The sequence below is a fragment of the Hippoglossus hippoglossus genome, chromosome 17 (genome assembly GCF_009819705.1).
Source record: "Hippoglossus hippoglossus isolate fHipHip1 chromosome 17, fHipHip1.pri, whole genome shotgun sequence".
Classification (NCBI taxonomy): domain Eukaryota; kingdom Metazoa; phylum Chordata; class Actinopteri; order Pleuronectiformes; family Pleuronectidae; genus Hippoglossus; species Hippoglossus hippoglossus.
In genome coordinates, this window is record NC_047167.1 from 402,442 (window position 1) to 423,426 (window position 20,985).

The 20,985-nt window shown below is 40.0% G+C and overlaps 1 protein-coding gene across 2 annotated transcripts in view; it reads right to left on the reverse strand.

Annotated features, from left to right (window-relative positions):
• LOC117777780 (epidermal retinol dehydrogenase 2-like) overlaps positions 1 to 20,985 on the reverse strand; it is a 54,928-nt gene that overhangs the window by 24,934 nt on the left and 9,009 nt on the right. For both annotated transcript variants that reach the window (XM_034612740.1, XM_034612741.1), the window contains exons 3-6: positions 19,887 to 20,018; positions 19,001 to 19,100; positions 14,001 to 14,145; positions 398 to 523 (exon numbers count right to left, since the gene is read on the reverse strand). In XM_034612740.1, the coding sequence (XP_034468631.1) occupies positions 398 to 523; positions 14,001 to 14,145; positions 19,001 to 19,100; positions 19,887 to 20,018 (503 nt within the window). The remainder of the gene's footprint in view (positions 1 to 397; positions 524 to 14,000; positions 14,146 to 19,000; positions 19,101 to 19,886; positions 20,019 to 20,985) is intronic.

The following is a 20,985-nucleotide window of genomic DNA, read 5'->3' on the forward strand; positions in this document are numbered from 1 at the left end:
CTGACGGTCCAGATACTATTGCTGGAGAGCAAGTTTTGGCCCAGGGAACACTTGTTGGTGATACGTGCTTTAGAAACATCTTGGAATAGTGTGACTAAATGAGATCATGGCAAAATGGCTGGTAACAAGCCATAAAGAATTAGGGCTCACAACCCGGCTGGGTCTGAGACCCTGTTGAGACCTGGTTTTAACATCCCTCTCAGGTGATCTGATAACAAGTTTGGTACAACTTAAAGTACAGGTGTGAACAATGTGGAAGCATTGATTCAGAAACTGAACTAAAGTTGGTAGTCAGTCAGTCACATTCATTACCAGGGTAATGACTGCAGTGTGGACTTGGTAGCTATACAGTGAGCGACTCAGTGTGTTGAGAGGAACAGAAAAGATGGACACTAACCTCTTGAGAGCAGTGATGAGGTACAACGTCTTGGGCAGCAGCAGGTACGCTTGGTCTGTGAGCACAGCATGGATGATCTTCTTCACTACATAGTCTGGATTCAAGATGGGCAGCAGCCTTGGCCACCTGATGGGGACAAGAAAAAGCATTAAGAAAAAAAGCACAACTACTAACAGTAGCAAAGAACTTACCAAATAGTAGAAGTTCCCCATTTGTCTAGCAAGAAATGTCTCTTTGTAAATCTATTTAAAATGGTATTACTGAAAAATATGTATACATGCAATGATCTTGATTTTGCCACTTGAATGTTTTGTGAATTTAACAAAGACTGTGCAACAACATTAGCGTTTTTGCCAAGCCCACAGTAGTTTTACCCAATTAATCTTGGGTGTCTCATTTAAAAACATTAACATGAAACAGAGATTAGTGACACAGTGTAGTAGTGTGGGATCATGGGAGGTGCTGTCATTACAGTCAGCTTTTCCCAGTCAAGATTGCTACAGTGTTCAGAAGCTGAATTATCCTGACCGGTCTGCCACTCTCAAAAACAAACAGACCTGCTGATCAAGTTAAAACACTGAATAAAGCAGCTTCATGACTTCAGCATTTCTCCAATGCTTTTGTTGGATACAGGACGTCTCTCAGGGGCTGCGAGCTGAAATGCCACTAACATTGGCTCAGTTTGTGTTCTGATAACTTGCATCCCATGACTAAAATCCTTCATCCACTTTGTAAAGATGGGGCTTCAAACTGCATTCAATTTCCATATTGACTCATCTGGCAAACAAAACAAAGCTGACACATGCACATAGGGGATATGATGCATAATAGAAAATGAAATGCACCATTATCTTGATTATAATACAGATTCCTCCACGCTCTAAAATTGTTAAAACATATGGGAAAACGTAAAATTTCAAAAGTGTCCCTCCCAATGAAAGAGGAACAGGCACACAAACAGGCCACTTTGAACAAGCTCAAGGTTGAGAAGTGTAATGCCGTACTTCATCCTTTTTGGTATTTTGATAACTTTGTATGTAATCTCATCGCATTTGGTGTGAACACAGCATTAGAGTGCAAACTGTCAAACATACACTTACACTTAAGCCATTTTCAGACATGATCTGCGGGTAAAATACAGAGAATTGGCTACGGAGTTTACCCGCAGTTTGCCTTTCACACATGCACAGATGCGTTCACAACAGCATTAAATCCTCCGCATTATTCAGTCAGGAAGTACCCTTGTGGTAAATCCAGCAGAGGATCCCCTGCTGCACTCAAACATCAAATTATCCTGAGTTTTTACGGACTTTATAGTAGGAGGCCAGGTGGAAAGAGTATGTGCGTAGTTCAGTGCATGTCTAAAAGCAGCCTAAAGAGGTTTCCATTTTCTACAAGAACCATCCATCAACAAGCTATGTGCACTAAAATCGGAGAAAATTAAGCTCCTTGGGAATCAAGCCCGTCTTCAGTTTCTAAATATTCCAGTGATGAGTGTCTGTACATCCATGGGTACATTGCAAACAGGAAGTGCAAATAGCCAATTTCCAAACAAAGTAACCATTATTATGATTACGCCTCAAAGAGAAGACACACAATAAAGAGTGAAAAAATCCATTACCAGGAACAGTACTATTTCAACCTTACTGACTTCTCCATATCTGCATATTTCTTATATTGAAAATCTGCTGGTAAATCATAGCATTATCATGAAAAAAATGTAATAGTGCTGGTACTTGTACTGAAGGAGGAGGGGTGAAGCTGGCCACAGCCAGGGAGCAGAGGGAAACTCAAACGGCTGATTTCGCATTTGGGATACTGCTGATTTTGTATTTGGGATAAATATAGGCAATTTTTAAGCAGACCCTTTAAACAAGCTCACCAGTGTCAAGTTGTTTATTTTACCAGGATCATTTATCATGTGAATACTGCTCTCAAGTGTGTGTACTGGCTGCATAGATGAACAACACTCTACAACACTCAACAGACTTGCTACTGTGTTAGCAGCTCTGTACTGTACTAAATGCTTTCACCATCCTAGCATGCTCACCACGACAGTGCCAACATGAAGGTGTTTAGCAGGTATCATGTTTACCACATTCTTATCTAACTAGAATGTTAGCATGCTGACATGTACCAATTAATACACAAACTGAAGGAAATGTCATTAGTTTTGCAGCAATTAGCAGACATTTACAGAGATTTAATCAATTTCAGAAGCAATTAATCCCAACTTCTACCACCTGACAAGCAGCTGTGAAAAAGTACTGTTTTACACCCTCAGTCAAAGTCCTCTATGTGCCTTGCTTTGGACCTGTTGGACATGGAAAACAAATGCATTTTGCTATTATTTTTCGTGCATTTCATTAGCGATGGTGACATCCCATAATTTGAATGACAGCCCTACCCACCCTCAATCTAACCAGGTATCTAATTATCCAGAATAACTAAGGTCAATTGTGGGTTCCCGATATTTGAATAAAAAATTATAGCATATGAATCTTTGCCTGTAAATTTTATACCTGAAAAATAAAGTAATGTAACTGTTAACAATGGGATGTGTAAGCTACTTGAACATTATGAGAGATAGTCCTCTATTATGGTTCTGCCTACATACGGTTATTGATGTTTCATGCATTTTCGCAACTCATGCATGAAGACCTTTGCTCATAGCCAATTTACGTGATGGCAAAGATCACAGAACACGTTAATATATATTTTGAGCGTAGAGGTAAACTGTCCAGTGATGTGAAAACAATGGAGTCTAAATGTTTGCGACGCATTAACATGAGCAAGAGGACAAAAAGTGATGAAAAAGCTCAGGGTGTGTAGAAATGAACTGGAATTACAGACGCACAGTTTCTAAAAACTAAAACTTCAGCAAGTCTCCCAATGCAGGAAATATACAGAATGTCTTGAGTGCTGACTATCAGTTCCAGTTGTGTAACATAAAAAGGGTGCACACATAACTATTATCTGAACATTTACCTGCCTTAAAATGGGGCAGATTAGTCAAAGATGTTTGTAACATATTTTAAGCAGGTCAGAGCAGAGTTGGTATGACGTTCTGTGGTTATTTTAAGGACCTCTTGGGTTCAAATGTGAGAAGTAGGAAGTGACAGGCCAGGTGTTTGGCACTGGCGTAAAGCATGTGTCCTGGTGGCTTCAGGGGGCTGATGCATGGATGAAAGCAGGAAGACAGAAATAAAGATGGACACAGTCTCCTAACACTTTAAAAAAATAACCCCAGGACATCTGAGAGCACACCACAATGGTTTTGCAATGGTGTGTTTGTGTATTTGTTTTTATGGGTAAGTAAAAAGAGGAAAGAAAGTGTCATTCCAATGTCTACAAGTCTACCATCACCACAGGCACCTCTGGCATTATTATGCTTTTGTTGAATAGTTTTTTCCAACTGTAGACATAAATCTTTTATAACACCTCACTACTGCAGTTCTGCTCTCTGCTATGATGCAGAATAAAGGGACTGTATGAAGCTAAGTGGGAAAAAATAATGAGCTATTTGCTGGAGATTATGTTAAATAATTGTATTACTGATGACCTTGTATTTTGTTTCCTTAACCTATTGTGCCATGGAAACTAAAGCCTGGAATGAGAGAAAATAAAAATACACCTCTGTATTTTTCCGGTCACTAGAGAACAAACTTGATGAGCTGAGAGCCAGAATCACAACACAATGGGAAATTAGGGACTGCTGTTTATTTTCACGGAGAGCTGGCTGTCAGCCAAAGTACCAAAGACCACACCTCTGCCTCCGGTAAGGCTAAAGGGGGTGGTGTGTGTTTGTCAACAACTTGCGGTGTGGAGACTTACAGTCTGTCCACAAACACTGCTCACCAGATGTGGAGCTACTGTTGTTGAAATGCCGACCCTACTATCTACCAAGGGAATTCGATGCTGTGTTTTGGGCCGCTGTTTACATCCCTCCGCAAGCTAATTCCTCAGCAGCACTCGGTAAACTCCATGACGTCATCAGCGCGTAGAAAACAGCTCACCCTGGATCATGTTTACAGCAACATAATTAACCCTGCAAAGCAGCAGGCCCAGATAACATCCCTGGATGCTACAGAGCTGGCTGATGTTCTCACCTCCATCTTCAACCTGTCCCTCTCAAAGGCCACAGTCCCCACCTGTTTCAAAACCACCACCATCATCCCAGTTCCCAAAAGGAGCCCAGTGACTTGTCTGAATGACAACAGGCCAGTTGCCCTCACCCTAATCATCACAAAGTGTTTTGAGAGAGTGGTTCTGGCCCACATTCAGAGTAGTATACCTGAGATGCTGGACCCTTTGCAGTATGCCTACCGCCCTAATAGAGGCACCTCGGACCCCTACAAGCCCCACTAACAAACTGCTAAACCTCGGACTCAACTCCACACTCTGTGACTGGCTGTCAGATTTCCTCACGGTCAGAATTGGAAATATCAACACTGGTAGCCTGTAAGGATGTGTTCTCAGCCCCATGCTCTACACACTGTACACATACGACTGCGTCGCCTCTCACAAGGACAACACCATTCCGGAATTTAATGACAACACCACAGTCATTGGACTTATTACTGGCGGCGTCGAAACAGCATATAGAAATGAGGTGGCAAGTCTTGTGACATGGTGTTAAGAGAACAAAGAGACATGAGAAAGGAGAGGAGAACTCATCGGCTGCTGTTACATTACATTTCATTTAGCTGACGCTTTTGTCCAAAGTGACTTACAATAAGTGCATTCAACCATGAGGGTACAAACCTAGAACAACAAGAATCAAGTAAGTACAATTTGCTTAAAAAAAGCCAAACTACAAGTGCTACATTTAAGTGCCATATAAGGCATATATTAACTTAATTTTTTTAATATATATATATATATATAAACACCAGAGTTGTCGGTGGTTTATTAGACATCATCTTCTTAACCAAGGTGTAATTGGAAGAGATGTGTCTTTAGTCTGCGGCGGAAGATGTGTAGACTTTCTGCTGTCCTGATGTCAATTGGGAGCTCATTCCACCATTTAGGAGCCAGGACAGCAAACAGTCTTGATTTTTTGTCACCTAGTGGCTAGGTGTCCCTCACAGTGAGGGAGCAGCAAGCTGATTGGCAGATGCAGAGCGGAGTGGACCTCCTGTGGTGTAAGGTTTGACCATGTCCTTGATGTAGACTGGGACCGATCCGTTCACAGCACGGTACACAAGTACTAGTGTCTTGAAACGGATGCGGGCAGCCACTGGTAACCAGTGAAGGGAGCGAAGGAGCAGAGTAGTCTGAGTGAATTTAGGTAGGCTGAAGACCAGTTGAGCTTCTGCATTCTGGATGAGCTGCAGAGTTCTGATAGCACTAGCAGGTAGACCAGCCAGGAGGGAGTTTCAGAAGTCTAGGCGTGAGATGACCAGAGCCTGGATTAGAACCTGTGTCGCCTTCTGATTGAGTGTTCCTCTGTGGGCTTGAGGTAGAGAGGGTGAGCAGCTTCAAATTCCTGGGCATCTACATCAGTGATGACCTCACCTGGACACGTATCATCACCCAGCTGGTCAAGAAAGCACAACAGCGGCTGTACTTCCTGAGGAGGCTGGGGAAATTGCATTCGGCTGCATCACTGCGTGGTATGAGAGCACCACTGCAATAGGCCGCAAGCGCCTGCAGAGAGGATCATCAGGACATCACTAGATGTTGAATATACTAACTATAAGTTGCTTTGGATAAAAGCGTCCGCCAAATGGCATGTAATGTAATCACTACCCTCTCTGCAGGAGATATTCTACTGCAGAGTCCAAAGAAGAGCCTGCTCCATTGTTAAGGACTCCACCCACCCCCAACAAGGACTGTTAACACCTCTGCCCTCTGGCAGAAGGTACAGAAGTGTATAATTTTGGATGTCCAGACTAAGGAACTGCTTCTATCCAACAGCCATCAGACAGATCAATACTCACTAGCCCTGACACCACCCTGGACTACCTCAACACACAGATCCTTCACTCTGCTCTTTGAGTCCAAGTGACAACTGACAAAAGTTGAAGTAATCCCCTAAAGCAGTCTTTAGATATCACATTCAAGAGGCCAAAAACATGTTTTTTGAGGGCACCCTGACCCTGACCTTCGACCACCAAAATGTAATCAGTGAGTCAAAGTGATCATGTGTGCCAAATTTGAAAAAGTTCCCTTGAGATGTTCCTGGGATATTCAAAAGTGTGTTTGAGAGGTCACAGTGACCTTTGTCCATTGACCACCAAATTCTAATCAGGCTATTTATAAGTCCAAGAGAAATGTGCCAGATGTAATGCACTCTTGATACATCACATTCATAGGAATATGAGGTCACTGTGACCTTGCCCTTTTGACCTTCAACCAAAAGATGGAAATGTTTGTACTAAATTTGAAGACATTCCCTCAAGCTGATCTTAAGATATCACACTCAAGAAAAACAAACACATACTTCATGAGGCCACCATGAACTTGATCTTTGGCTAACAAAATAAAATCGTTGACTCCAAGTCAATGTTCATGCCAAATATGAAATGATTCCTTGACAGCGTTCCAGAGATATCACGTTCACAACGCAAAAAATGTGCTTTGTGACTGAATATTTGTTCCAAATTTGAAGAAATTTACTCAAGGTACTCTTGAGATTTTGCGTTCACGACAATGGATGGACGCACAACCCGAAAAAAATAATGCCCCCGGTCACTGGCTGTCGCGGAGGCATAAAAACTCCTTTTCTAGATGTCTATCTTTTAATGCTGTAGCTAAATTTAAAGAAAATTATTGACATTTCACTCAATACCATGCCTCAGTATCACAGAGGACTCCTTAAAAAACCTTAATTTCAAGGAGATCAATCATTCCGTCGATAACACAGCAGCTTTACTAAGAGTAACACTAGACTCTATAGCACATCCATAAAAAGCTTGTAAAACATAGGAAATTAGCTCCTTGGTATCATTCCAACACATGTGAATAAAAGCAACCTATGTAAACTAAAAAGGAAAAGGAAATTTTTGTTTTAAAATGTTTAAGAAGGCCATCTCAGCCCATCACAGCATAGAGACAGCTTTTGCTTCAGATAGGGTAAGGGTTTGTTTCTGTCCTTATCTTTTAGATCTTAGTGCAGTATTTGATACTATTGGTCATCACATCCTACTACAGAGACTGGAACAGTTAATTGACATTAAAGGATCTTCCCAAAGCTGGTTTAAATCATTTATATCAGATTGATTCAAACTTGTACAAATTAGAGTCATCTGTGTGCACCAAAGATAATCACGTTTCCTCAGGATTCTGTGCTAAGCCCAATTTGATTTACCTTATATATGTTTCCAGTGGTAAACATTATAAGGAAACAATGTAAATGTTCATTGCTATGCAGACGATACTCATTTATACTTATCTATGAAACCATAAGAAACTCATCAGCAAACTCAACTCAGCAAATATGTTTAGGGACATAAAAACCTGGATGCAATTTGCTCTTATTAAACTCAGACGAAACAGAAGTTGTAGTAATTGGACCTAGACACCTCAGAGGTGCATTATCTCACGATATAGCTACTTTGGATGACTGCATACAATACACTGTACTTAAACTTGTTCTTATACCTAACCTTTATATATATATTACAGTATTCCATTAGCTTTATTCAACATCACACATACATGAACTGCACTGTGCTCATTAAGACACTGTGACCTATGCCTTAGAAAGAAATCAAGCAGCTGCCCCAGCTTCTGAAGGGCAGATAGGAAAGGCGTTGTCTTGTCTGATGAATACGCATGCTTACGCACACAGAACATACAGCCGATAAAGCAGGAACACAATGTTTCTCACTCCAATGAACAACAACACTGTATCTGCAAAACTACTGAAGACCCACAAGGCTTCAGCCGGGTCAATGCTTGTTTGTAAAACACCAAACCAAACACTGTCAGAATGTGAAGATTTGCCCAGCTACTGTCAAAGGAGGGGCGAACCTGGGAGCGGCTCCTCATCATTGGCGGATTCCAGTGCCAAGAGGATGGGACCACGCCTGTGCATTAGCAAGGGAGAGCCAGGGCTAAGCCACGGTGACTCCCCCTCGTTATTGACCAATGAAGTTATACCTACTATTATAAGTACTGTACCCATCGTCCGTTCGGCGTGACTCTTGACTACCCCGTGCTACTAGAAAGCCGAGGCTGTGTATTGAGTGCCCATAGCTATGTGCACATAGCTATGCTGTACCTTTTCATTGCTTCTGAATAAATACTTGTTGAACCAAACCGAGACCGGCTCTTCTCATATCTCGGGACAAAAGAACACGACATGACATCGCCCTTGCTTCCAGTTAAAAGTACCAGGGACCTGGGAGTTATCTTTCATCCTAATTTGTGCTGGGATTCACAAACACATTTCAAGGACTGCCTTTTTCGTCAACGTAAGATTGCAAAAATCAGGAAAGTCCTGTCTCTGTCTGTGTCTTTGTTACCTCCAGACTTGACTAGTGTAGATTGTTGGGCTCCACCACTGAAGCTGCTTTCAGACATTCACTGAACTCGGGAGATTCTCAAGAGTTTCTGCAGAGGAGGTGTATGTGTGCGGAGGAGGTGCACATGTGAAGGCACATGACCAAGTGAGAGCCTCTGGAGTTTCTGCAGATGCAGAAGTCAATCTGAAAAAAAACAGCAGGGGATCCTCTATAGCAGGGGTCAGCAACCTAAGGCACGCGAGCCATCATTGGCACGCGGCGCCATAATCATTGGCACACAGGCGATTTCTTATTAAAGAAATGTTCAAAGGTTTTGCCGTCACGCAGCCTGTATTATTTAGCTTGATTGATGTTAACACCTCCCAGCCACTAGGTGCCAGTAATGCGCCATAGGCTGGATGCCAATCGCCATTAAATAATAATAATAATAAGAAGAAGCCTCCCAGCCGGCGCTGCTCGCATTTTCCCACATGAATCTCCGTGAAGTGCAGCCGTTCAGGTGTATTGGTGATGGCATGCCCGCTAGCTAAAAAAACGAAGACACGGGCATTTCAGCCCTCATGGGCAGAAGACTATGGCTTTGTTTTTCATAAGGACCGTGCTGTGTGCACGCTATGTTTTGAAAATGTTGTTTGCCGAACGTCCAGTGTTAAGCGCCACTTTGAAACAAGGCACGAAAGAAGTTTCAAGGATCAGGCAGACAAGGGAGAATCAATCAAACGTCCAGGTATGGGAAGCAAGCCAACTCTCTCAAAGTCTTTGCCACTGCCAAAAACCATGCGACTGAAGCAAGCTTTCACAATTCTGCCCCCTTCATCTTTGTCTGACTTTTTTTTTAGATATAATTACTTAGAACATTGATACACCTCTCCATTTCTGTTGGACACCGTCTTTTCTCATGAATGTTGTAAATATTGTTATTTACTACTCACTGCCGTTGCACTTTTGTCTGTCCTGGTAGAGGGATCATCACATACGGCTCTCTCTGAGGTTTCAGGTTTCTACCTTTTTTTGCATTTTTTGGGGGGTAGTTTTTCCTCACTCTTGTTGAGGGTTAAGGCTGGAGGGTGTCACACCTGCCCTATGAGTCAAATTGTTATTGTGAAAATGGGCTATGAATATCCAATTTGATTGCACCTGAACCAAATGAAAAAAAAAGACCAAACACGAAAAAAGGGAGACTGAGTATGTTATATTTTAAATTAGAATTGGAGATGTGTCTCTGATAAGAAAATCAACACTGAATAATGGCTTGCCTCTCTCTTTCTCTGTTTTGTTACCCTACTGCTCCATTTCATGCACCATAAAAATATTATGCTCCATTTTTCTCTCAGTTATGCTTGATGTTTCCTCATTAATTTTCATCACATTTTCTTCCCCCTGGCGGTACCTGGTTTTCAGGGCCATCATTACAAATAAGACTTTATTCTTAACTGACTTGCCAAGCTAGATAAACTACTATTGTCACCTCTCCACTCCACTCCTCTCCCTTTGTTCAACTCTTCTCCTTCTCTGTGATGATGAGTCTCTGCGCACTGGCCCAGAGCTAGCATTGCTTTATGTATTTCTGTATGGACTGTTAAACGCTGACAGATACAGATACACCCACCTCAATAAACCCAGGACAAGGAAATCTATAGGAAACTATCAACACAGGCTGTGATTACAAAAGGACAGAGAATACTAACTTTGAAAAAAAACCTGAATGGAGAACATTTTGTGATTCAAGCCAAGCTAACCTGAAGTTATAATACCCAGTAATTTGGAGCCAGTATTGAGCCGCAGAGACCATTATTAACTTTGATCAAAGAAGAATCAACATTATAGTTAATGGTGTCTGAAATGTGATCAGTACGGATGACTAAAACTGGTGACGTCCTGGCTGCAGTTCTTATATATATACACACATATACATACACACATATACATATATATATATATAAATAAATATATATATATATATATATATATACACATATACATATACATATATATATATATACATACACACATATACATATATATACACACACATATACATATATATATATAGACACATATACATATATATACACACACACATATACATATATATATATATACACACACATATACATATACACACATATACATATACACACATATACATATATATATATATATATATATACATACATATATACACACACACAATGTGTGTTTTTTTGGTGTGTTTTTTCTCTCATGGTGCAAGTTGGCCTGCATGTTGAGTGTAATGAATGCAAACATGTCTGCGCCAGAATGAGGCTGTGATTGGTGGACTACAAAGAGGCCTTGCAGCTGATGGGTCCACCATTCCATATCAGAAGACTAAAGACAGCACGGTGGAGCTGCAAGGGGACTCACGTCCTCCTCTCAAACTGCAACATAATCTCCTTTGTTATGTGAACCAGCAAGCTTTAGATTTATTATTTGTCAGACAGTAGGAATGGACTGCCAGTTTATTTTCACCACATTTTCTCCTGTTAGTTAGGACATTTAGTTATTGCAATTTGATTTATTAATCTTTGGATAGGTATAGTGATATTGGATTTCAAGATAGCTCTGTTTGCTGTTTGGCCTTTTGTCCACTCTGAAGTTAATAAGTTATTTTCACTTTGTGTTTGCTTACATGCACACAGAGCATGATTAGAAATCAAGAGGTGTTTCATGTGTCCCATTATTTACATAGCCTGTGACAGCCAGCCATAATGGCAATTTAAGTCATTACCAAAACATTTTTGCACTTCTGTTAGTAAACTTAAGGCCTCTAAACTGGGGTTTTGTGCTGTACTATTGTGTGCAGCGATCTTTGCCCAGGTGTCACTCTCTGTCTCACAAACACTGATCATCTATCACAGTCAGACTGACCAGTCGGTGGCTAATTTAAAACATTCATAAACGTTGCGCATCACAGTGAAAATATTCTACTTGTTGATTTATGGCAGTCACTGATACAGATAACGCTGCTTAGAAAGAAGAAAGAATAAATTCAATTAAACATTCAACAGGTTCCAGATGTAAATGTCCTGGGGTCAGTTCAGAAAGTTAATAGAGGCTAATTTATACAACAAGAAAATAATTTATACAACAATAAAAATAATCCAAAGCAGCAGCTCAAACTCCTCCATGAACCAATTAAAATAACAAGCTGGAATGAAAAAAACAGCACATCAACAAAATAACTATATTTACAAAATTCATGAGAAAAACAATGCCCAACACAACTTTCATGCTGTATCCCCTAATGCTTGGCTAATACACAAATATTGTACCAGCACATTATGGGATTGTCATCATAAATTTCTGACACTGTCAGAATTTGTCTTAATCTTTGAGAAACTGTAACAGTACTATAACTTTTGTAATTACTCCAGTTTGCTGCAATTTTTTTACCTCCTCACAAATCAACAAAGTATGGAATTTGACCAAACCTCTGTGTTTTTTCCTTACTTGTATATTTTCATTCACTTTGTCATTTCTTTGCACAAAACTAGTGACATAATAAATAATCCATCATCCAACAATGATGCAGGCTCCTGGATCTTATGCTGCTTACATGTGCAGATTATTGTGAATGATAATTTATACTTCATGTAAAAACTGTTACTTATATAAAATAACTAGGGCTGTCAAACAATAACAAATTTTAATCAGATTAATCATTACATTACATTTAGCTGACACTTTTATCCAAAGCGACTTACAATAAGTGCATTCAACCATGAGGGTAGAATGCACTTTAGTTTGCGTCGGAAGATGTATAGATCACAGGGTAGCTGTGATTAATCACGATTAATCCCCATTTCTAAATGCCTGATAAATCCCCATTTTCTATGTATATTGTTTTGGGAACGGAAAGATAAATGACAGAAGGCGGATATATACATTTAACATTTGTTTTTTTATTGATGACAAGACCAAATGATAGAGTTATTAAGATTGAAAAATAAAATAAAATAAAACTAAAACATACCACACCATAATTAAATGTGGCTGTCTCTTTGCTTTGCTTCTGAGCAAGGATGATGTTATTTAGAATTTTTTTTTTTTTTTATCAAACTCAAAGATAACCTTTATCCTAAACAATTGGGGCATCTTAGCCTAGCAAATATAGGATGGTTGAATAAAACTTTTTCTTTTCTTTTTTAAATCAAACAAACAACCAAACCTTTACACAATTAAATGTGAATGTGAAATCTGAATCTGTAGAAGCAGTGTTGAGCCAGTTCACATTTAAAAAGAACGAGTTCCAAGTTCAGTTCATGCAGATGAAAATAAACATTCATAGTTAATTTTTTATTGGGATGATTTAGGGTCATGTGTTTGGTTATGGTAAATGGTTTTGTATTTATATAGCTTTTCTAGTCTTGATGACCACTCAAAGCTCTTTACAGTACAGTTTTACATTCACCCATTCACACACACATTCATACAGTGCATCTCTAAGCAGCACTTTTTTGTTCTATGAGGGGCAATTCAGGGTTCAGCATCTTGCCCAAGGAAGACTGGGGATCGAACTGCCGACCGCTCTACCCCTCAGCCACAGCCGCCCCGTTATGAATTGATTGTGTCGGATCATGTCTGCGTGTCGCTCCGCTCACTTTAACACTGAGTCCTGACTGTGAGCGTCACGTCTCCTGTTGTACTGAGCACAAAATGATGACGAGTCATTTTCATGGTGTTTAAATGCAGCCTCATAAACTCTGGAGCGAATCAAACAAACACTAAGTTACTTCATGTGCTGATCAGGTCCTGATAACTAGTGACGAGTGTTTATTAGTTCAAGTGAGAGCAGAGTGGAGGAGGACACAGAAACTCCAGCTCGGTACAAACCAACTGCAGCTTCTGCTCAGTGATCAGGACGCAGCGGCGCTGATCACTGATCAGCTGAGACCAGAGAAACTCTGTTTCACTGTTCTTCTACAAAGTCACTGACCGGCTGCTTAACGTGAACTGGCTCTGATCTCACTGCGTGTGTCGCTCTGAGCGAGTGAGTGGGGGCGGGTATGGGTACATGGAGCGGGTCATTCCGCAAATGAATCATCCTATGTTAACGTGTTAATTTTGACAGCCCTAAAAATAACACAAACAAGTAACATAGAGAGACCTACTTGGTTTGACATCCATCAAACATTCCAGTGTTGATGAAGTATGGACACACAATGGTGGTCTTGATGCCATCCATCCCAGTCGCCAGTAGCTCCAGACCCACAGACTCTGCAAAACCTACTGCTGCAAACTTACTGGCACAGTAGTCTGCAGGCAGAGGGGTGACGGGGAAAGAAAGAAGCAAGTGACAAGGTCAGTTATGCTCTTATCAAAAGCTCAGGACAGGAAATTATTAATTGCTTTGGATATTTGATATTTTTGATTCTGAATTGCCTATATGTGTATATATATTTTTGAAAAATCCCTGAGAACACAGCATTTTGTTTAGTTCAGTTTTGTTTTGAGACTAGAATACAGTGAAGGGACACTCACATGTACCTCAATTCCATATGAATACCTACCACATTTGCTCATCACTACATAGCAGTAATGATTACTTACATTAATGATTTTGTAAAACAGCTACAGATGTTGTATAATCTGACCTGAACAAGCTTACAGCTGATAAAATACTGTAATCTTTGTGACAAATATTGGTGAGAGTTTTTCTCAAGACAATGTTCAACCAAGTTACCAGTCATTGGAAAGAAAATTAAAATTAGGAAAGAGACAAAATTTGATGTGTGTTGAAAAGGTTTGGTGACGATTTGCTGTACAATCAACTTTTAGGCATAAAGTATTGCAATCTAGCTTTGGCAAGTCAATTACAATTTAAAAGATTTGAAGCCTGTTATCAGTAGAAAAGGAAAAACTCATAACAGAAGGTTTAAATTAACAATTAGCTAGACAACAATCAAAGCAGTTTTCCAATGTTCTACTGGCTGGGCTATACTTAGAACTGTTGTTTCTAAACAGAAGGGAGGGGCGGGGGGCTGTGGTGGGTATTGAAGTGTGGCCAGGGCCTTTATTTACCTCAGCTGAACAAGCCAACAGGCTATTATTTCTAATATCTCTGGGGCATATTTTGATCTTCACCCGTTTACCCAATTTAAGTTATATGGTTCAATCAAACTTAGCACCCCTTGTGAATGTTTCAAATTTAAATCCCTTTTGTGTTAACCATTATATTAAAAAAAGGGTTTTACTTTAATTTGTAAGAGCAACCTCTATGGAAGAGATTCAAATTATGTTGCCATTGATTGTGAATTACTGTTTAGCAGATTTAATTAATGATTTAAGACTGGAAAAGAGACGAGCACTATTAAAGGCTCAGTGGGTAGAATTTAGTGACATCTAGTTGAAGTTGCATGTTGCAGCTGAATACCCCTCACCTCACCTTCCCCTTCCAAACATGAAAGAGAACCTGTGGAAACCTCTAGTTGTCAAAAAAACTCAAAGGTGTTTAGTTTGTCCAGTTTGGACAACTGTAAAAAACATGGCGGCCTCCGTAGAGAGGACCCGTTACCGATGTAAATATAAAGTATTAAAATATAGGGCCCATTCTAGGGTAAAGAAAACAACAATTCGTACAATTTAGTACACTCTAGTAAAAACATCACCAGGATTATTTTATATTCAATTTCTGCCAATAGATCCCTTTCACCTAAATCTTACATACCGGACCTTGAATAAAGTGTACTCCACCAATCAGGCATCTTCAGTGCTGCAAGTCCCACCCCCAAAAGAAAGAAGATTTTTTTCCAGAGTAAATAGATTTCCCTGGAATTTAATTTAGATCCTGGATAGCATATGGAGTTCCTGCAAAGGTGTCTATGTCCTGGGAGAGGCCTTTTAGTGGAAAAACAGTTTTGGATAAGTAATCCAAAACTGATTCCAAACTGACCTTACTCAACTATTAGCAGGTTAAGTAACCTGACAGGAAAGTCTGCATTAATTATTTGGAAACTATTTTCCAGCAGGTGAGTAATCTTCTGTCAGTTAGTCAAAGCTAACAGATTGACTTCTAAACACAACCCTAGAGTTAGGAAATAGACTTATTTGATGCACAGTTAGATGAGAACAGGGCTCAAAAGGACACTGAGATGTGCAGTACTGGCCAGTCTGTTTGTGAAAATCATACCTGAAGTCAAATACAACAATAATAAAGAAAAATGGTTCGGAAATAAGTTACATAGGTTAACAGCTACAGAGGCCACAGTCCCTGCTTCCTAAATTTGAAAGATAACTGTTTCAATCTTTACTTCAATTAGTTATTTGTGGATTTTTCCTCTCTCTTTACAAATCTTGAAGCCATAAAACAAAAACAGTCTAGGGCACCGTTGATGGGCATACTAAAGGACATTTACAGCATTGTGCCGGAGCCACTCCTGCATTATCTTGGCAAGGTGCTTTGGGTTTTTATCCTGTTAAGAGGTGAACCTTTGGCCCAGTCTGAGGTGCTGACTGCTCTGGATAAGTATTTCACCTTTGGCCCAGTCTGAGGTGCTGACTGCTCTGGATAAGTATTTCATTAAGAATCTCTCTGTCCTTTGCTCAGTTCAGCTTTTCCTAAACCCAGACCAGTATCCCTTTCGCCGACACTAAAAACAACCCCACGGCTTTATGAGCCACCAACAGGCCTCAATGCTGGGATGGTATTGGTCAGGTAATGAGTGGTACGTGGTTTCCTCCAGCTTCAGGCTAAAGGGGTCAACCTTGTTTTCATGAGACTAGAGAACCTTGTTTCTCACTATCTGAGTTCTTTAGCTGTTTTCATGTGTCTTTCACTGAGGAGGCAATTCCATCAACTCTGCCACAACACCCAGAACAGTAAAATGCTAGTCATAATTGTCCTTCTGGAAAGTTCTTGCAGCTCCACTGGAGCTTAGCCAGAGGTACCATCAGGTTCTTGGTCATCTCTTCTATCAAGGCCCTACTCCCCTAATTACTCGGTAATAAAAATAATTGGAAGCTGTAGACTGACAAATTTATAAAGCATTAAAGCAATGCGATACCAAATAAAAATATTTTTGACAGAAGAAGATTGAAAAATCATGTCAAATCTGACCAACACACAACCATTTGTGTCCCATAGCTGTCATGGTATCACGGTATCTGAAAGTATTACGTATAGTGTGTGTAAGTATCAGTGCAGTAGAAAGGGTTGGGCAGGATTTGGACTTCTCTTCACACCCAGTATGATGAAAAGGCTAAAGTTCAAAAGCAGTTTTGAACCGTAAGAGCAGGTCTTTAGAGAGAAGGTTTATCACACTAATTTAGACAGATAACAGTTCTGTTATGTACACTGATCAACAGTGTCTGAATCCCTTACTGACACTGGCCCAGTACACACCTTGTATTAACATCGGTCCTGAGAGATCCTATCACAAGTGGCCAGTGTAAAGTACGTGTGTTCACACCTGGTATTAAAAGTCGTCCTGAATACGTCTCCTGTGACCACTTGTGATCGAATCTCACTTCTCATATATTCGATTCAAAATAAAACTGCAGCGGCTCAAAGGACCTCAGCTGGGTAGGAGGTCCTTCATATGTGGCCCAGGACAGATTTGCGTTCACACTGTTCACAAGAATGTGGAGACAGGTGGATCGGATCGACATCCAATCTTAATGCATTCACACCTGTACTTAAAGATGTCTGCTTGTGATTGGATCACAAACAACACATGAGGTATGTACGTATGAGGCCACTGTGAATATTTCATTGAGGCTTCTGCCTGTACTTTGGTTACTCTGTGGTGCTCAGAGGTTAAATCATTCCCAACATTGAGTCAGAAAACGTTCTACTGATAGAAAGACCACAGTGAAGTGTTTTTTCTACAGCCAAAGCCCAATGGGTTACAATAAACACTGGAGTGAACATTGATCAGATTTAGTTCATCTTTAATCAATCCATTAAGAAAATTGAATCAGCCCCAACAAAAATCCTGCAAAAAAGGACATCCAAACTCTGAGCTCATCAGCCCCCTCATACTTAAGTAATGACCAGGGGACACAATTTTAGTGGCTTCTTAAAATTCTCTGCAGAAGAATCAATACATGACATCCTCCCTGTCTGCTACACCACTCCTCAACTGAATTTTCCGGAGGATTTGTTTCTGTTTTGAACACGTCTGAGCTGAAAATCTCCCGCTGCGTATTGTGTGTGTGAAAGAAAAAATGCAGAGAAAGTCCGAACTCAATTCTGCACAGATTGTGTCTGAAAATGGCTTAACACAGCTTATCCAGTTTCAGAAGAGGCGACTTCTTCCATTCAATCATTAACGCCATTGTGCTCCTGAGGTGTTTTGGTTTTTGTCCTGACATACAATGTGAATTGTGGGACCTTATATACACACAGGTGTGTGTCTTTCTAAAAGTCCAATTAGTTAAGTATAGTTACCACAGAAGGACTCCAGTCATGTTGTAGACACATCTCAAAGCGAATTAAAGTACCAGGGCGCACCTGACAAAAGCAAAGGATCTAAATGCTTTTCAGACATTTCAGATTTTGAGCTTTTTAATAAATATGGAAAGTAATAAATCAACTTTCTATTTATTTTGTATTTAACAAAAAATCTTCAAGTACAATACCATTTCTTATTTGAAGAGTCAGGTACAAGGCATAACAACTGCAAATGAAACATCTATTTACATACACAAATACCTCTAGTGCTAATGTGCTCAATGTTCTTTTGCATGACCTCCAGAGGAACTCCAGGGAATTGGGTCCAGACTTTCTCCAGCGGGAGATTCTGTACCCAGACACCGCTTTTTCATTCGGAGATATTTGTATTCTTTTAGGTTTTTTTCAGATTTGTATGCCTGCGTGCCAGCAACTGCCAGTGGCCAAAGGTCTTATATTTCAAGTTTCCCGTCCATCCCATTCTTGTGAACTAATCATACGTTACATAAATAATTTGCATTAGCAAAGCAATACGGTAAACCCTCAGCTGCAGCTACTCATCTTCTTCTGGTGCTGAGTATTGCTAAAATAACATACGCGCTACTGGTTCTAATCATGGCTCTAATCACGTAAAACAGTTGCACAGAGGGGGTTTAACTCATGGCACTCTACTTAAAATTGAAGGATATGAATGAAAACAGAAAAAAAAAACACACACACCTGCCAATCCATTGACTCCTACAAGCCCGGCAGAACTGGCAATGCTGACAAGATGTCCGTGATTGTTGGCAATCATAGCAGGAAGGAAGGCCTTGTATGTCTGAGCAGAGAGACGGACAACAAATAAACCACCAAACACAATATAGGCAGGGATTTGATTCTATGCATCAACTCAGGACAACTGACTTTCTAAATGCATCATTTAAATATACTTAAAGAACATACAGAAGTTGTTTTGATTAACTATAACTGGGCACTCAGAGAGCGCATAACTCCACCTAGACCCACTCCCCTTATACAGCCAAATTTGTATTTACTAGATCCATATTTTGGGGGATCTTCACCATTGTGTACACACTCATAGATATCAATCCCCTAAAAATCGAGATCCATTAAGTAATCTCTGAGAAATAATTTTTTGGGGAAAAACACCTTATCTGGCAATGTAAAAGAAAGTGAAAAAATAGATTAAATGACAAACAAACTTTTTCATATTGTGATAATTCCATTTCATGACATCATCATAACATCATTTACACATATGGTGATGAATGATTGTTAATATAAAACGTAAGATTGTGTCTCTAATCATATCGGTTGCAAAAGTAAATGCAATACTACATTATGTGAATTTTTTTGGCTTCATAATGATGTCAACATCTTATTTCAATGCTGCACTTGAACCTCCATGCAAAATACTTTCACCAAAAAATAAATAGAAAAGTTCAAAGGAGAGAAAATGTTACATTTAAGCAACAGTAGAGTAAAGTCTCCATGAGAGAACTTTTGATCCCACAACTCTGAAAAAAAGCTCAATACAAAGCTAAGCAGACAATAAGCAGAGTGATGTTCAAGCTAACAGTTCTCCCTACTACGTTATACTGACCCAGAAGTGAGCCATTGTGTTGACCTCCACTGTCTTCTCAATCAGGGAATCTGGAGCATCCATGAACTTCTTTCCTGTCACGATGCCAGCGTTATTCACCAGAATGCTGACATCCCCCACCTCTCGCTTTACCTGCGTGGAACATAGGAAAGCTTCGGTTAGTTATGATAAATTGAATTAGCTCAGTAAACTGTTAGAGCAGAGTAAAATCTAAGCTATAAACTTAGACAATCTGGTCACAGCTGTGTATTTTATGAAGTCTGTGGATGGTTACTGACACTGCATGAATAGACATCTGTTTTAAGGTCAGAGGGTTCCACTTTTACTGTGTGTAATCAGGCTGATTATTAAATATTCTGTGTTTGACATGTGATCAGATTAATCAGTAACAGCTGATAGAGAAGCAGAACATGGGATTGCCACACACACCACTGTTTCAAACAATAACCACAGTCAGGGCAGCAGTGATTTTAGCAGACAAACAGCATGGCAATGTTTGCATGCTAATGTGCTTTGAAGTACATCTGTGCTGACAATCAATGTGTTGGACACATATGGGTAATTTCTCTGCCTGTGGAGCGAACTGAATAGACTCATGTCATCATCACTGCTGCTAGCTACTGTTTCTCTCTGAAATATGTGTCATGCAGGCTGGAAATTGTCTATCAAAGGTAGTTTAGAAAAGGTTAAGAAATGCAACAATGTGCCGTAGACATATTCACTTCTTCTGCTCTTTACCTGACCTCTTGATTATCCACACTCATTAGAAAAACACAACTTAATTCGGCCTTTTAATGAAATTCAAACATGAAGCGAACTACCCAAACAAATATATTTTGCAGAAACACGAAAACAGCCAATGATAATGAGAACAGCACCCCGCCGAACAAATCATGTGGCTGGATTAGAGTTAGAGCCACGTCAAGTTATGTTAGAACTACATAACTTGAAATCCTGCAAAAATTTGCAAATGTTTGGTAGGCCGAGCCCACTTGTCAATTCGGAACTTCAGCTTTTAGTACGCAGTAGCCCCCAAAGCATTCCTACCAAATTTGGTGAAATTTGGTTCAGTGGGGTTTAGCGGCCATAGATTTTGGGA